General features: G+C 46.6%; 2 protein-coding genes across 3 annotated transcripts in view; both read right to left on the reverse strand.

The window, feature by feature from the left end:
- Positions 1-480: 480 nt before the first annotated feature.
- Positions 481-4,081, reverse strand: LOC124006505. The gene is made up of 2 exons (XM_046316564.1): positions 3,548-4,081; positions 481-2,187 (listed from the first exon to the last, which is right to left on the reverse strand). Exons 1-2 carry the CDS (start codon positions 3,941-3,943, stop codon positions 1,933-1,935), a joined length of 651 nt encoding a protein of 216 aa, XP_046172520.1. The 5' UTR covers positions 3,944-4,081; the 3' UTR covers positions 481-1,932.
- Positions 3,977-12,182, reverse strand: part of wdr62 (WD repeat domain 62) — a 62,259-nt gene continuing 54,053 nt past the window's right edge. The window contains exons 27-31 of one of the 2 annotated variants that reach the window (XM_046316539.1): positions 11,715-11,820; positions 8,466-8,532; positions 4,907-5,038; positions 4,145-4,529; positions 3,977-4,111 (exon numbers count right to left, since the gene is read on the reverse strand). In XM_046316539.1, the coding sequence (XP_046172495.1) occupies positions 4,030-4,111; positions 4,145-4,529; positions 4,907-5,038; positions 8,466-8,532; positions 11,715-11,820 (772 nt within the window). In that variant the 3' untranslated portion in view covers positions 3,977-4,029. The remainder of the gene's footprint in view (positions 4,112-4,144; positions 4,530-4,906; positions 5,039-8,465; positions 8,533-11,714; positions 11,821-12,182) is intronic. The other variant, XM_046316540.1, reaches the window with a different exon arrangement.

Raw genomic sequence — 12,182 nt, forward strand, 5'->3', positions numbered from 1 at the left:
GAGAATGAGCAATTGGCCTAGATTTCAAAGGAGATTGAATTATTTTTAAATTTAATTTTAACTTAACCTTTATTTAACTACGCAAGTTACGGCCTAGGAACAGTGGGTTAACTGCCTGTTCAGGGGCAGAACGACAGATTTGTAACTTGTCAGCTCGGGGGTTTGAACTCACAACCTTCCAGTTACTAGTCCAACGCTCTAACCACACGCTCTAACCACTAGGCTATGCTGCCCCCCCCCCCCCCAAGACTGCCTCCAGTAGGTCCGGTGTTCAGCAGTTCTCTTCAAAGATGGCACCCTAATTCCTTCTTTAAATTTTGACTCCAGATGTTGTCCAGGGCCCTCCTCTGCAGAAGTTGGGAGCGTTCCTCTGCCACAGACATTCTCCAGACCTTCATCTGTTCCTAGTTCCCCCCCCCGTGGGTTCCACATTAAAGCTAGTCTGGTTGTTGTATGGAGAACACACAAAGCAATATGTAAAAAAAAAAAAAAACCTTTATTACACATTCTTAGTAAAATATACATTTTGTATGAATGCAAAAGCAGAAAGGTAAAAATATTACAAATAATTTACATTGAACTTGAACATTTCCACAAGAAACCATGAAGTACACAGGTGAAACACCACAGGGGAACTGTACAAAACACTGCAGGTGACGATGAGACTACTCTACCCATCTGATTCCACAGGCTTTAACATAATAGAGCCCTTAACACTAGTGTCTGTTGGCTCCAACCTCAATAGGCAGCAAGCAGAAATCACACTAATACTGAACTCGACTTGACTGCTGGGATAGAGAGAACCCAGTATCAACTAGCAAAACATTAAACCTGGTACACAAATACCTGGACAGGTCATAAGAAACAGACCATAATAATAATAAGAGATTCAAATGTAAACACTGATTAAAGCAGGTCACTTTGGTTGTGGCTGAATGACTCCTCATTGACTGCTTTGATGCTCAAATAGATCATGTTTTAAAATAAAGCGTTACCATGGCTACAAGGTTAGAAACAGAATGGGTTAAGGACCTGGGCTCGTAGCCACAAAGCATCCAAGAGAAGGAGTGCTGATCTAGGATCTGTCGAATGTAATCCTATTCATAACAAACAAAACAAAAATTAAAACCCCACAATGCATCTAAAATGACAAACTGATCCTAGATCAGCACTTCTACTTTGAGATGCTTTTGTGAGAGCTAAATAAATCGAAGAATGACAACAGCGACCGAAACACACAAAAAAGACAAACAAAACAAAGAGCTTTTCAATTAAAGTAATAAATAGGAAAATAAGACAAAAGCTAAAAGATTTTAAACAACTTGGAGACTTTAAACTAGATTGTGAAGCATGTGTTTACCAGTGCCTTATTTCAGTCAGTCTCTAATGAGGTGCTAAACATTTCACTGAAAGTATGGGGGTTTAAAACAAATCTAAATAAACATTCTAATATACAGAGACAGTCGTCCGGTCAGGTTTAAAAAAGGTGCTGTTGGTTAAAAGGGACAGGATGCTATTGAAAACAGTCTGGTTAAAAGGGACAGGATGCTATTGAAAACAGTCTGGTTAGAAGGGACAGGATGCTATTGAAAACAGTCTGGTTAGAAGAGTCAGGATGCTATTGAAAACAGTCTGGTGAGAAGAGACAGGATGCTATTGAAAACAGTCTGGTGAGAAGAGACAGGATGCTATTGAAAACAGTCTGGTGAGAAGTGAAAGCATCTAATTGCTCACATCTGGTTAGCTAATATTTGCTTCGCGTAAGGACGTCTTGTCTCATCCTCCATCAGCTAGGGTCATGTCTGTTAAAACGTGCATATTCGAGTCGCATCCAGGGATAACTATTCCTAACCTTAACCTAATTCCCCTAACCTGCTACGAAAAGTAACTTCTGATATTTAGCGGGGCATCCCATCTAGTCAAACCCATCAACTAGCTACTGTCCATCTTCTTCTCAGCAATGAACAGCAGCATCTCAGAGTATTTCTCTAATAGAGCCACGGTCCGGTCGTCTCTCAGCTGGCGACCTGGAGAGTCCTCCAGGGGACAGGGGGCGCTGTGACCTGCTGCTGCCGTCTGACCCGAAGGAAACACAGAGGCCAGCTCCGTATGCGCCACACAAAAGGCCTCTTTTAAAATGGCCGACATCTGGCCCTGCTGCTCTGGGCTGTCTGTCATACAGCAGACCTGTGAGAGAACAGAGAGAGACAGACAACGTTGTATCGGTCTCAATGGTGGTGTACGTGTTCTCTGACGCCATAATGGGACAGATATGTTGCGAACTCTATGTGACAACGGAACGGGCATAGAATGAGGAAGCGGATAGAATCTGCTATCTTATGATTATCAGTGAAATTAACAATTTTTTTTTATAAAATATCGATTACTAGGTATAGCTTTGTAAGACTATAAATGACCAACCACCCAGTTTGAGTAGTTAGACAGTTTATGCCCCTGCTTTTGAGAGGAGCTGGCTACTGTACCGGGATACTAAAAGCATTTGCGCTAAGCTAACGTCATGCTACTCTCCAAATTGCATTTGCGCTAAGCTAACGACATGCTAACTTCAATCTCCAAACTGCATTTGCGCTAAGCTAACGACATGCTAACTTCCATCTCCAAACTGTATTTGCGCTAAGCTAACACCATGCTAACTTCAATCTCCAAACTGCATTTGCGCTAAGCTAACGACATGCTAACTTCCATCTCCAAATTGCATTTGCGCTAAGCTAACGACATGCTAACTTCAATCTCCAAACTGCATTTGCGCTAAGCTAACGACATGCTAACTTCCATCTCCAAACTGTATTTGCGCTAAGCTAACGACATGCTAACTTCAATCTCCAAACTGCATTTGCGCTAAGCTAACGACATGCTAACTTCCATCTCCAAACTGTATTTGCGCTAAGCTAACGACATGCTAACTTCAATCTCCAAACTGCATTTGCGCTAAGCTAACGACATGCTAACTTCAATCTCCAAACTGCATTTGCGCTAAGCTAACGACATGCTAACTTCAATCTCCAAACTGCATTTGCGCTAAGCTAACGACATGCTAACTTCCATCTCCAAACTGTATTTGCGCTAAGCTAACGACATGCTAACTTCAATCTCCAAACTGCATTTGCGCTAAGCTAACGACATGCTAACTTCCATCTCCAAACTGTATTTGCGCTAAGCTAACACCATGCTAACTTCAATCTCCAAACTGCATTTGCGCTAAGCTAACGACATGCTAACTTCCATCTCCAAACTGTATTTGCGCTAAGCTAACGACATGCTAACTTCCATCTCCAAACTGTATTTGCGCTAAGCTAACGCCATGCTAACTTCAATCTCCAAACTGTACGCAGAGATAAAAAAAATGCTAGCCATGATTTCTGACTTTCCGGGTAAGTAGAGAAATGACTGAAATATCTCAGATCAGCAGTATCCCTTTGAAAGAATAAAGTCTGATGAAATGTTGGGCCAGGCTCGTTAAAACTTGATAACACGTGAATCTTTGAAAAGCTAGTGAATATCATTTTGAATACGTTTGTAATCTGACCTTGTTGTAGAATGTGACGGCTCTTCTCATGGTGTGCCTCAACTCGTTGGCCACCTGGTGACACATCTGAAGGTTCACGGGTTCCTCTACAGAGTCACCGTGGAGACCAGAGTCACCGTGGAGACCAGAGTCACCGTGGAGAGGGAAGGAACAGGCAGAACCAGAGACAGGACTGTCGCTAGCCTGCTGCAGCTGGGGCAGATGGGAGGGGTTCTCAGTGAGCTGGGCCTGAGGGAGGGTTGGGCACAGATGGGGGGCCGAGGCCGGAGACGAGATGGGGGCCGGAGACAAGGTGGGGGCCGGGCTGCTGCGGAGCCCTGGTAATCCTCCCCGTGGCACCAAGCTGTCCTCCATGTTACGGAGGCACCTCTTCGCCTCCTTCCCAAGAGAACGCATCTCAGTTGGGGTGACCAAGGCGTGGCGGGTCGGACGGGTCGAGTCTCCAAACCTCCTCTGGGACTTGTGGGAGGCCAGAGGGAAGGTTAGGGTGGGGGGGTCAGAGGACACAGCCAGGTCCAGGTGGAGAGCTGCTCTGGCTCTGTGGTTCCCCGCAGGAGAAGGAGGGATGGAGGGAGGCTGGCTGGCAGGAGCAGGAGGCTCCACTGAGGAAGGGGTGGTGGTGTGGGATACAGGGGGCTGGACTGGGGCTGGACTACAGGGGGCGGGACTACAGGGGGCGGGACTACAGGGGGCGGCAGATTCTCCTTGCACTCCGGGTCTGTAACGTACTGGAGGTCCTGGAGGGATGAGGCGCTCGCCTCCATGATCTTCCCCCCAGCAGGGTGCTCCTCAGTCGGGGAGATGTTCAGGCCCTCACCCTGGGACCTCTTGGCTCTGGAGCTGGTGGTGGTGCCCATGTAACGCTGGCGAGGCAGCCGGGGCAGGGGCTCCTTGTCCAGGCCGGGCTGGGAGGGTTTGAGGGTGGAGCCGGATGATGATGACGGACCACTAGACTGAGACCTCAGGGTTTTATCGGACACATCTGACAGGTCGGAAACAGAAAGACAGCAGGTCAATAACATTCAGGGTTATTTGCTCCACTGTTTCTCCCATCCTGATCCTAGGCGACGTAGTACGTTGGGTCCCCAGGACCAGGATGGGAGAAATGCTGGTTTACTGTAACATAAAGTCTCACATCCTAGAAACCAGATTATCACCCCGTGTTGATTTATACATCAGAGCAGGCTGCCAGCACCAGTGGAACCCCAGACGGTGGAACACCCAGACGGTGGAACCCCCAGACGGTGGAACCCCAGAGAGAGATGGGGACAAGGATACAGAGAACCAAGTCTAGCTATCCCCATGACACAAGGTGAGTCACAATCAATGCTGTGGTGGATCGACCACACACACACACACCTCCCAGAGTGTCTCTCCAGTGTAGAACAGCTATGGTTTTGCGGCTGCGTAGGGGATGGCGGGGTTGGGGAGTCTGCTGGACCGAAGAGGAGCGCCTCTTTAAAGACGTTGGATGACACTCTGCACCCCTCACTGGATTGTTACAGCAACAGTCAACCAGCAGACAGACAGACAAGCGGGCAGACAGACAGACCATCAACCAGCAGACAGACAGACAGACCATCAACCAGCAGACAGACAGACCATCAACCAGCAGACAAACAGACAATCAACTAGCAGACCGAGACAGACAGACCATCAACCAGCAGACCGAGACAGACAGACCATCAACCAGCAGACAGACAGACCATCAACCAGCAGACAGACAGACCATCAACCAGCAGACAGACAGACCATCAACCAGCAGACAGACAGACCATCAACCAGCAGACAGACAGACCACCAACCAGCAGACAGACAGACCACCAACCAGCAGACAGAGACAGACAGACCATCAACCAGCAGACAGAGACAGACAGACCATCAACCAGCAGACAGAGACAGACAGACCATCAACCAGCAGACAGAGACAGACCATCAACCAGCAGACCGAGACAGACCAACTAGCAGACCGAGACAGACCATCAACTAGCAGACCGAGACAGACCATCAACCAGCAGACCGAGACAGACCATCAACCAGCAGACCGAGACAGACCATCAACCAGCAGACAGACAGACCATCAACTAGCAGACCGAGACAGACAGACCATCAACTAGCAGACCGAGACAGACAGACCATCAACCAGCAGACCAAGACAGACAGACCATCAACCAGCAGACAGACAGACCATCAACCAGCAGACAGACAGACCATCAACCAGCAGACAGACAGACCATCAACCAGCAGACAGACAGACCATCAACCAGCAGACAGACAGACCATCAACCAGCAGACAGACAGACCATCAACCAGCAGACAGACAGACCATCAACCAGCAGACAGACAGACCATCAACCAGCAGACAGACAGACCATCAACCAGCAGACAGACAGACCATCAACCAGCAGACAGACAGACACAGACAATCAACCAGCCAGCAGACAGACCATCAACTAGCAGACCGAGACAGACAGACCATCAACCAGCAAACAGACAGACAAGCCCACATCAGACCTTAACCCCACTGGATGGTTCTGGATGATTCTTCTAGCAACCAACAGACCCGAGAGATGTCAGGTTTATACCCACACTCACTACAGCATCCAACACAACCAGGGTTTCTCTTAGCCAGTAAATTCTGGCTTTTGGTCGTTTCAAAACATTTAAAGCCGTTACATAAACTTGTTGCCGGCCAAATTGTCCTGGAGAAAAAGAAAATCCATTGCAAAAATACCATTATAATGTTACATCATAATTATAGCCAGACAGCCCAGAGGAGATTCGTTCTCCAAAACAGGAAAGACGGCCTCAAGATCCCTCCTTCTTGAGGACAAAGTAGCGAGGCTGATGTGCATCGCGCTGCTCCAAGGAGTTGGACAGTTTTAACTTCCCAATAGCAGTGGCTCACTTTGAGCAGACCAAGGTCCACCGGCACAAACAGGTAAATTAGAGGCAAATGATTGTGTTCGTCGGGCCCAGTCCTAGTCGTTCTGCTGCTGTCCTAGGCCAGATCAACATATTCCTTGTGTCATTTTTAATTTAATTTTTACCTTTATTTAACAAGTCAGTTAAGAACAAATTCTTATTTTCAATGACTGCCTAGGAACAGTGGGTTAACTGCCTGTTCAGGGGCAGAACGACAGATTTGTACCATGTCAGCTCGGGATTTGAACTTGCAAACTTCCAGTTACGAGTCCAACAATCTAACCACTAGGCTACCCTGCCACCATGTATAGTATCAACATTTGGAATGGATTGATAGAGTAATGATGTGTGTCATGAGCAATTGGTGACTTCAGTTGAGATTATTCAGTAACGTCATGGCTTTAGAAGCTTCTGATAGGTTAATTGACATTGGTCTGATGACACAAAATAGAACTGTTTGGCCATAATGACCATCGTTATGTTTGGAGGAAAAAAAGGGGGAGGATTGCAAGCCGAATAACACCATCTCAACTGTGAAGCACTGGGGTGGCAGCATCATGTTGTGGGGGTGCTTTGCTGCAGGAAGGACTGGTGCACTTCACAAAATAGATGGTATCATGAGGAAGGAAAATTATGTGGATAAATTGAAGCAACATCTCAAGGACATCAGTCAAGAAGTTAAAGCTTGGTCGCAAATGGGTCTTCCAAATGGACAATGACCCCAAGCATACTTCCAAAGTTGTGGCAAAATGGCTTAAGGACAACAAAGTCAATGTATTGTATTGGAGTGGCCATTACAAAGCTCTGACCTCATCCTAATTATTCACTTCACAAAATAGATGGCATCATGAGGCAGGAAAATTATGTGGATATATTGAAGAAACATGTCAAACCCTAACCCTACATCAGTCAGGAAGTTAAAACTTGTTCATTTGGAAGACCCATTTGCGACCAATGACACCAAGCATACTTCCAAAGTTGTGGCAAAATGGCTTAAGGACAACAGAGTTAATGTATTGGAGTGGCCATCACAAAACCCTGACCTCAATCCTATAGAACATTTGTGGGCAGAACTGAAGAATTGTGTGTGAGCAAGGAGGCCTACAAACCTGACTCAGTTAGACCAGCTCTGTCAGGAGGAATGGGCCAGAATTCACCCAACTTATTGTGGGAAGCTTGTGGAAGGCTACCCAAAATGTTTGACCCAAGATAAACAATTTAAAGGCAATTCTACCAAATACTAATTGAGTGTATGTAAACTTCTGACCCACTGGGAATGTGATGAAAGAAATAAAAGCTGAAATAAATCATTCTCTCTCTACTATTATTCTGACATTTCACATTCTTAAAATAAAGTGGTGATCCAACTGACCTAAAAATTGAATTTCTACTAGGATTAAATATCAGGAATTGTGAAAAATGGAGTTTAAATGTATTTGGCCAAGGTGTATGTAAACTTCCGACTTCAACTGTATATCATACGACAGTTCAAATGACAATAAACATATCATTTATTAATATCATGAGCTTTGGAAACAAGTGCTTTCATGAATGCCTGACGCAGGCCTTATTTCACAGGAGCACTGTAAAACAAGCACAAACACTGAATTCATTTAGCTTATTTACATATTGAATATGATTGTCCAAAATGTATTTGATAATTTATTTTATTTCTGGTGCTGTACCGCAGCGGAAATGGGGAGCAGGGCGGCCCGGGCCCGGTCATGGCTAGAAGGCGTTTTAGCTGACCCTAATCCTTTTCCTAACGTTAACCTAATTCTCCTAACCTGCTACGAAAAGTCAAATCTGACGTTATTTTGACAAAAGTTGGATCCCTCTAGCCATGACCGGCCGGCCCTGGTGTTCGTAGACGGCCATGTTATGCTATTTATTAGGCCTAATTACAATTTGAAAATAGTTTTGTTATTTAAAAATGTTCATACAAATAGCCTTTAGGACAGGTCATTTGCAAATATTATATTTGAATACTCACCAGGGGTCTGGCTCTCCTCTTGAACAGATTCTGTAGTACTGCTCACGACAAACTGCTTGGAGTTGGCCTGTAGATAGCAAAACAAAAAAACATCTTCAGTGACTTTCATTAACTTTTACATGATTTGCATCTCAGGTTAGGATCTGGCCCCTGATGTGTATCTTGTATTCCGCGTGTTGGTGAGGAACTAACCTCGCTCAGTGGCTATAAGCCTGGTAAAATCAACCATTCAAAATTGGTCTTGTGGGAGTGACCATGGAATTATTTGTGAATGACCTCACTGAGTAAAGTATGTCATTATTTAATTTTAGCGAATCACACGACGGTGAGGCGTGGCTCCAAATGGAGGCAGGACTCGGGTAGGAACTTGTGGTGTGCTAGCAAAAAACATTCCCTCTAACCTCAAAGGGAGAAGAATACAATAGGTCCTACCTTCCAACTAGCAAAGGACATAGCTAACTAACGAATGGCTTCACGAGAAGAACAAAGACTACCCCCCTAAAATCTGTGGTCGATGTGTGTCGCGTTTGCGGGAAAATATTCCCAGTAAGAGTCTCTAGCTGAAACTTCCGGCTGATAGAACAGATGCACAAGACACATGGGGGAAGGTGTTGTGGGAAATGATTGGTAGATTAAGACAATTATAGGTCCAATGTAACAGTTTTTTTTTTATCTCAATGTCAGAATTTATGGGTAACAAGTACCTTACTAAGATTGTTTTTAAATTAAAATAGTCAAAAAACAAACAAAAATAGCTTTTAGCAAATAGCAACTTCTGAAGAAAGAGTTTGTCTAGGACTGTCTGGAAGTAGGGAGAGGAAATCGGACAACTAGCTGTTATTAGTAGAGGTTTGGAACTCTGGGTTGGAACTCTGGGTTGGAACTCTGGGTTGGAACTCTGGGTTGGAACTCTGGGTTGGAACTCTGGGTTGGAACTCTGGGTTGGAACTCTGGGTTGGAACTCTGGGTTGGAACTCTGGGTTGGAACTCTGGGTTGGAACTCTGGGTTGGAACTCTGGGTTGGAACTCTGGGTTGGAACTCTGGGTTGGAACTCTGGGTTGGAACTCTGGGTTGGAACTCTGGGTTGGAACTCTGGGTTGGAACTCTGGGTTGGAACTCTGGGTTGGAACTCTGGGTTGGAACTCTGGGTTGGAACTCTGGGTTGGAACTCTGGGTTGGAACTCTGGGTTGGAACTCTGGGTTGGAACTCTGGGTTGGAACTCTGGGTTGGAACTCTGGGTTGGAACTCTGGGTTGGAACTCTGGGTTGGAACTCTGGGTTGGAACTCTGGGTTGGAACTCTGGGTTGGAACTCTGGGTTGGAACTCTGGGTTGGAACTCTGGGTTGGAACTCTGGGTTGGAACTCTGGGTTGGAACTCTGGGTTGGAACTCTGGGTTGGAACTCTGGGTTGGAACTCTGGGTTGGAACTCTGGGTTGGAACTCTGGGTTGGAACTCTGGGTTGGAACTCTGGGTTGGAACTCTGGGTTGGAACTCTGGGTTGGAACTCTGGGTTGGAACTCTGGGTTGGAACTCTGGGTTGGAACTCTGGGTTGGAACTCTGGGTTGGTCTACTAACTCATTTACCACCTAGTGATGTCATCAGGCAGGCCAAAACTCCATCCCACCAAAAACAGGAAGAAATTTCAGGCTGTCTTTTCAAACAGCTCTTACACGAAAAAGGCCATTTATCACAATTTCACAGAATTATTCCAACTTCATTGTGAAAATATACACTGCTCAAAAAAATAAAGGGAACACTAAAATAACACATCTTAGATCGGAATGAATTAAATATTCTTATTAAATACTTTTTTCTTTACATAGTTGAATGTGCTGACAATAAAATCACACAAACATTATCAATGGAAATCAAATGTATCAACCCATGGAGGTCTGGATTTGGAGTCACACTCAAAATTGTGGACAACCACACTACAGGCTGATCCAACTTTGATGTAATGTCCTTAAAACAAGTCAAAATGAGGCTCAGCAGTGTGTGTGGCCTCCACGTGCCTGTATGACCTCCCTACAACGCCTGGGCATGCTCCTGATGAGGTGGCGGATGGTCTCCAGAGGGATCTCCTCCCAGACCTGGACTATCGCATCCGCCAACTCCTGGACAGTCTGTGGTGCAACGTGGCGTTGGTGGATGGAGCGAGACATGATGTCCCAGATGTGCTCAATTGGATTCAGGTCTGGGGAACGGGCGGGCCAGTACATAGCATCAATGCCTTCCTCTTGCAGGAACTGCTGACACACTCCAGCCACATGAGGTCTAGCATTGTCTTGCATTAGGAGGAACCCAGGGCCATCCACACCAGCATATGGTCTCACAAGGGGTCTGAGGATCTCATCTCGGTACCTAATGGCAGTCAGGCAAATGCCAAACGTCCTGCACAGTGTTGGGCTGTAAGCACAACCCCCACCTGTGGACGTCGGGCCCTCAGACCACCCTCATGGAGTCTGTTTCTGACCGTTTGAGCAGACACATGCACATTTGTGGCCTGCTGGAGGTCATTTTGCAGGGCTCTGGCAGTGCTCCTCCTACTCCTCCTTGCACAAAGGCGGAGGTAGCGGTCCTGCTGCTGGGTTGTTGCCCTCCTACGGCCTCCTCCACGTGTCCTGATGTACTGGCCTGTCTCCTCGTAGCGCCTCCATGCTCTGGACACTACGCTGACAGACACAGCAAACCTTCTTGCCACAGCTCACATTGATGTCCCATCCTGGATGAGCTGCACTACCTGAGCCACTTGTGCGTGTTGTACACTTCGTCTCATGCTACCACTAGAGTGAAAGCACCGCCAGCATTCAAAAGTGACCAAAACATCAGCCAGGAAGCATAGGAACTGAGAAGTGGTCTGGTCACCACCTGCAGAACCACTCCTTTATTGGGGGTGTCTTGCTAAATGCCTATAATTTCCACCTGTTGTCTATTCCATTTGCACAACAGCATGTGAAATTTATTGTCAATCAGTGTTGCTTCCTAAGTGGACAGTTTGACTTCACAGAAGTGTGTTTGACTTGGAGTTACATTGTGTTGTTTAAGTGTTCCCTTTATTTTGTTGAGCAGCGTATATAAAAACACAGGAATTATTCTGCACTGGGCCTTTTAAAACCGAGTAATACTCCGGGAGAAATCTCCTGCCAACTCTGTGTCCTAACGAAGGCCGTCGTGTTCCACCAGATCTTCCTCACATGTTGGGCGGAAGAATCAGCGGACAAGATAAGTGAGGAACAGGCCAGTACCTGAGTAGTGTTGAGGCTGGGGGTCGGGTCAGGAGAGGAGTGGCTGCTGGGCTCCTCGGTGATGCTGGGCGGGAGAGGAGCAGGACGCAGGGCAGAACCAGGACCACTAACACGCCACAGATAAGAATTAGGACAGGTTTTTAAAACTAAACAAGTACACATTGCATGATTGAATCAATATACAGTATATCGTGATGCTCCTGGACACACATCAGTGATGTATGTGAATACTAACCGCACACTGCATCAATACAGGGGGGGGTGTGTGACTGAGGCAGGTGTGACAGAGGCAGGGGGAGGTGTGACAGAGGCAGGGGGAGGTGTGACAGAGGCAGGGGAGGTGTGACAGAGGCAGGGGAGGTGTGACAGAGGCAGGGGAGGTGTGACAGAGGCAGGTGTGACAGAGGCAGGGGAGGTGTGACAGAGGCAGGTGTGACTGAGGCAGGTGTGACTGAGGCAGGGGGAGGT

This window comes from Oncorhynchus gorbuscha, linkage group LG19 (assembly GCF_021184085.1).
Source record: "Oncorhynchus gorbuscha isolate QuinsamMale2020 ecotype Even-year linkage group LG19, OgorEven_v1.0, whole genome shotgun sequence".
NCBI classification, from domain to species: Eukaryota; Metazoa; Chordata; class Actinopteri; order Salmoniformes; family Salmonidae; genus Oncorhynchus; species Oncorhynchus gorbuscha.

What these genes read in the sequence shown, in the direction of transcription:
- LOC124006505 (XM_046316564.1), bottom strand. Translation starts at nt 3,943, where the DNA reads ATGCGTTCTCTTGGGAAGGAGGCGAAGAGGTGCCTCCGTAACATGGAG. An exon ending in CCGTCACATTCTACAACAAG is followed by an intron (nt 2,188 to 3,547) that starts GTCAGATTACAA and finishes GTTCTCTCACAG; the next exon opens with GTCTGCTGTATGACAGACAG.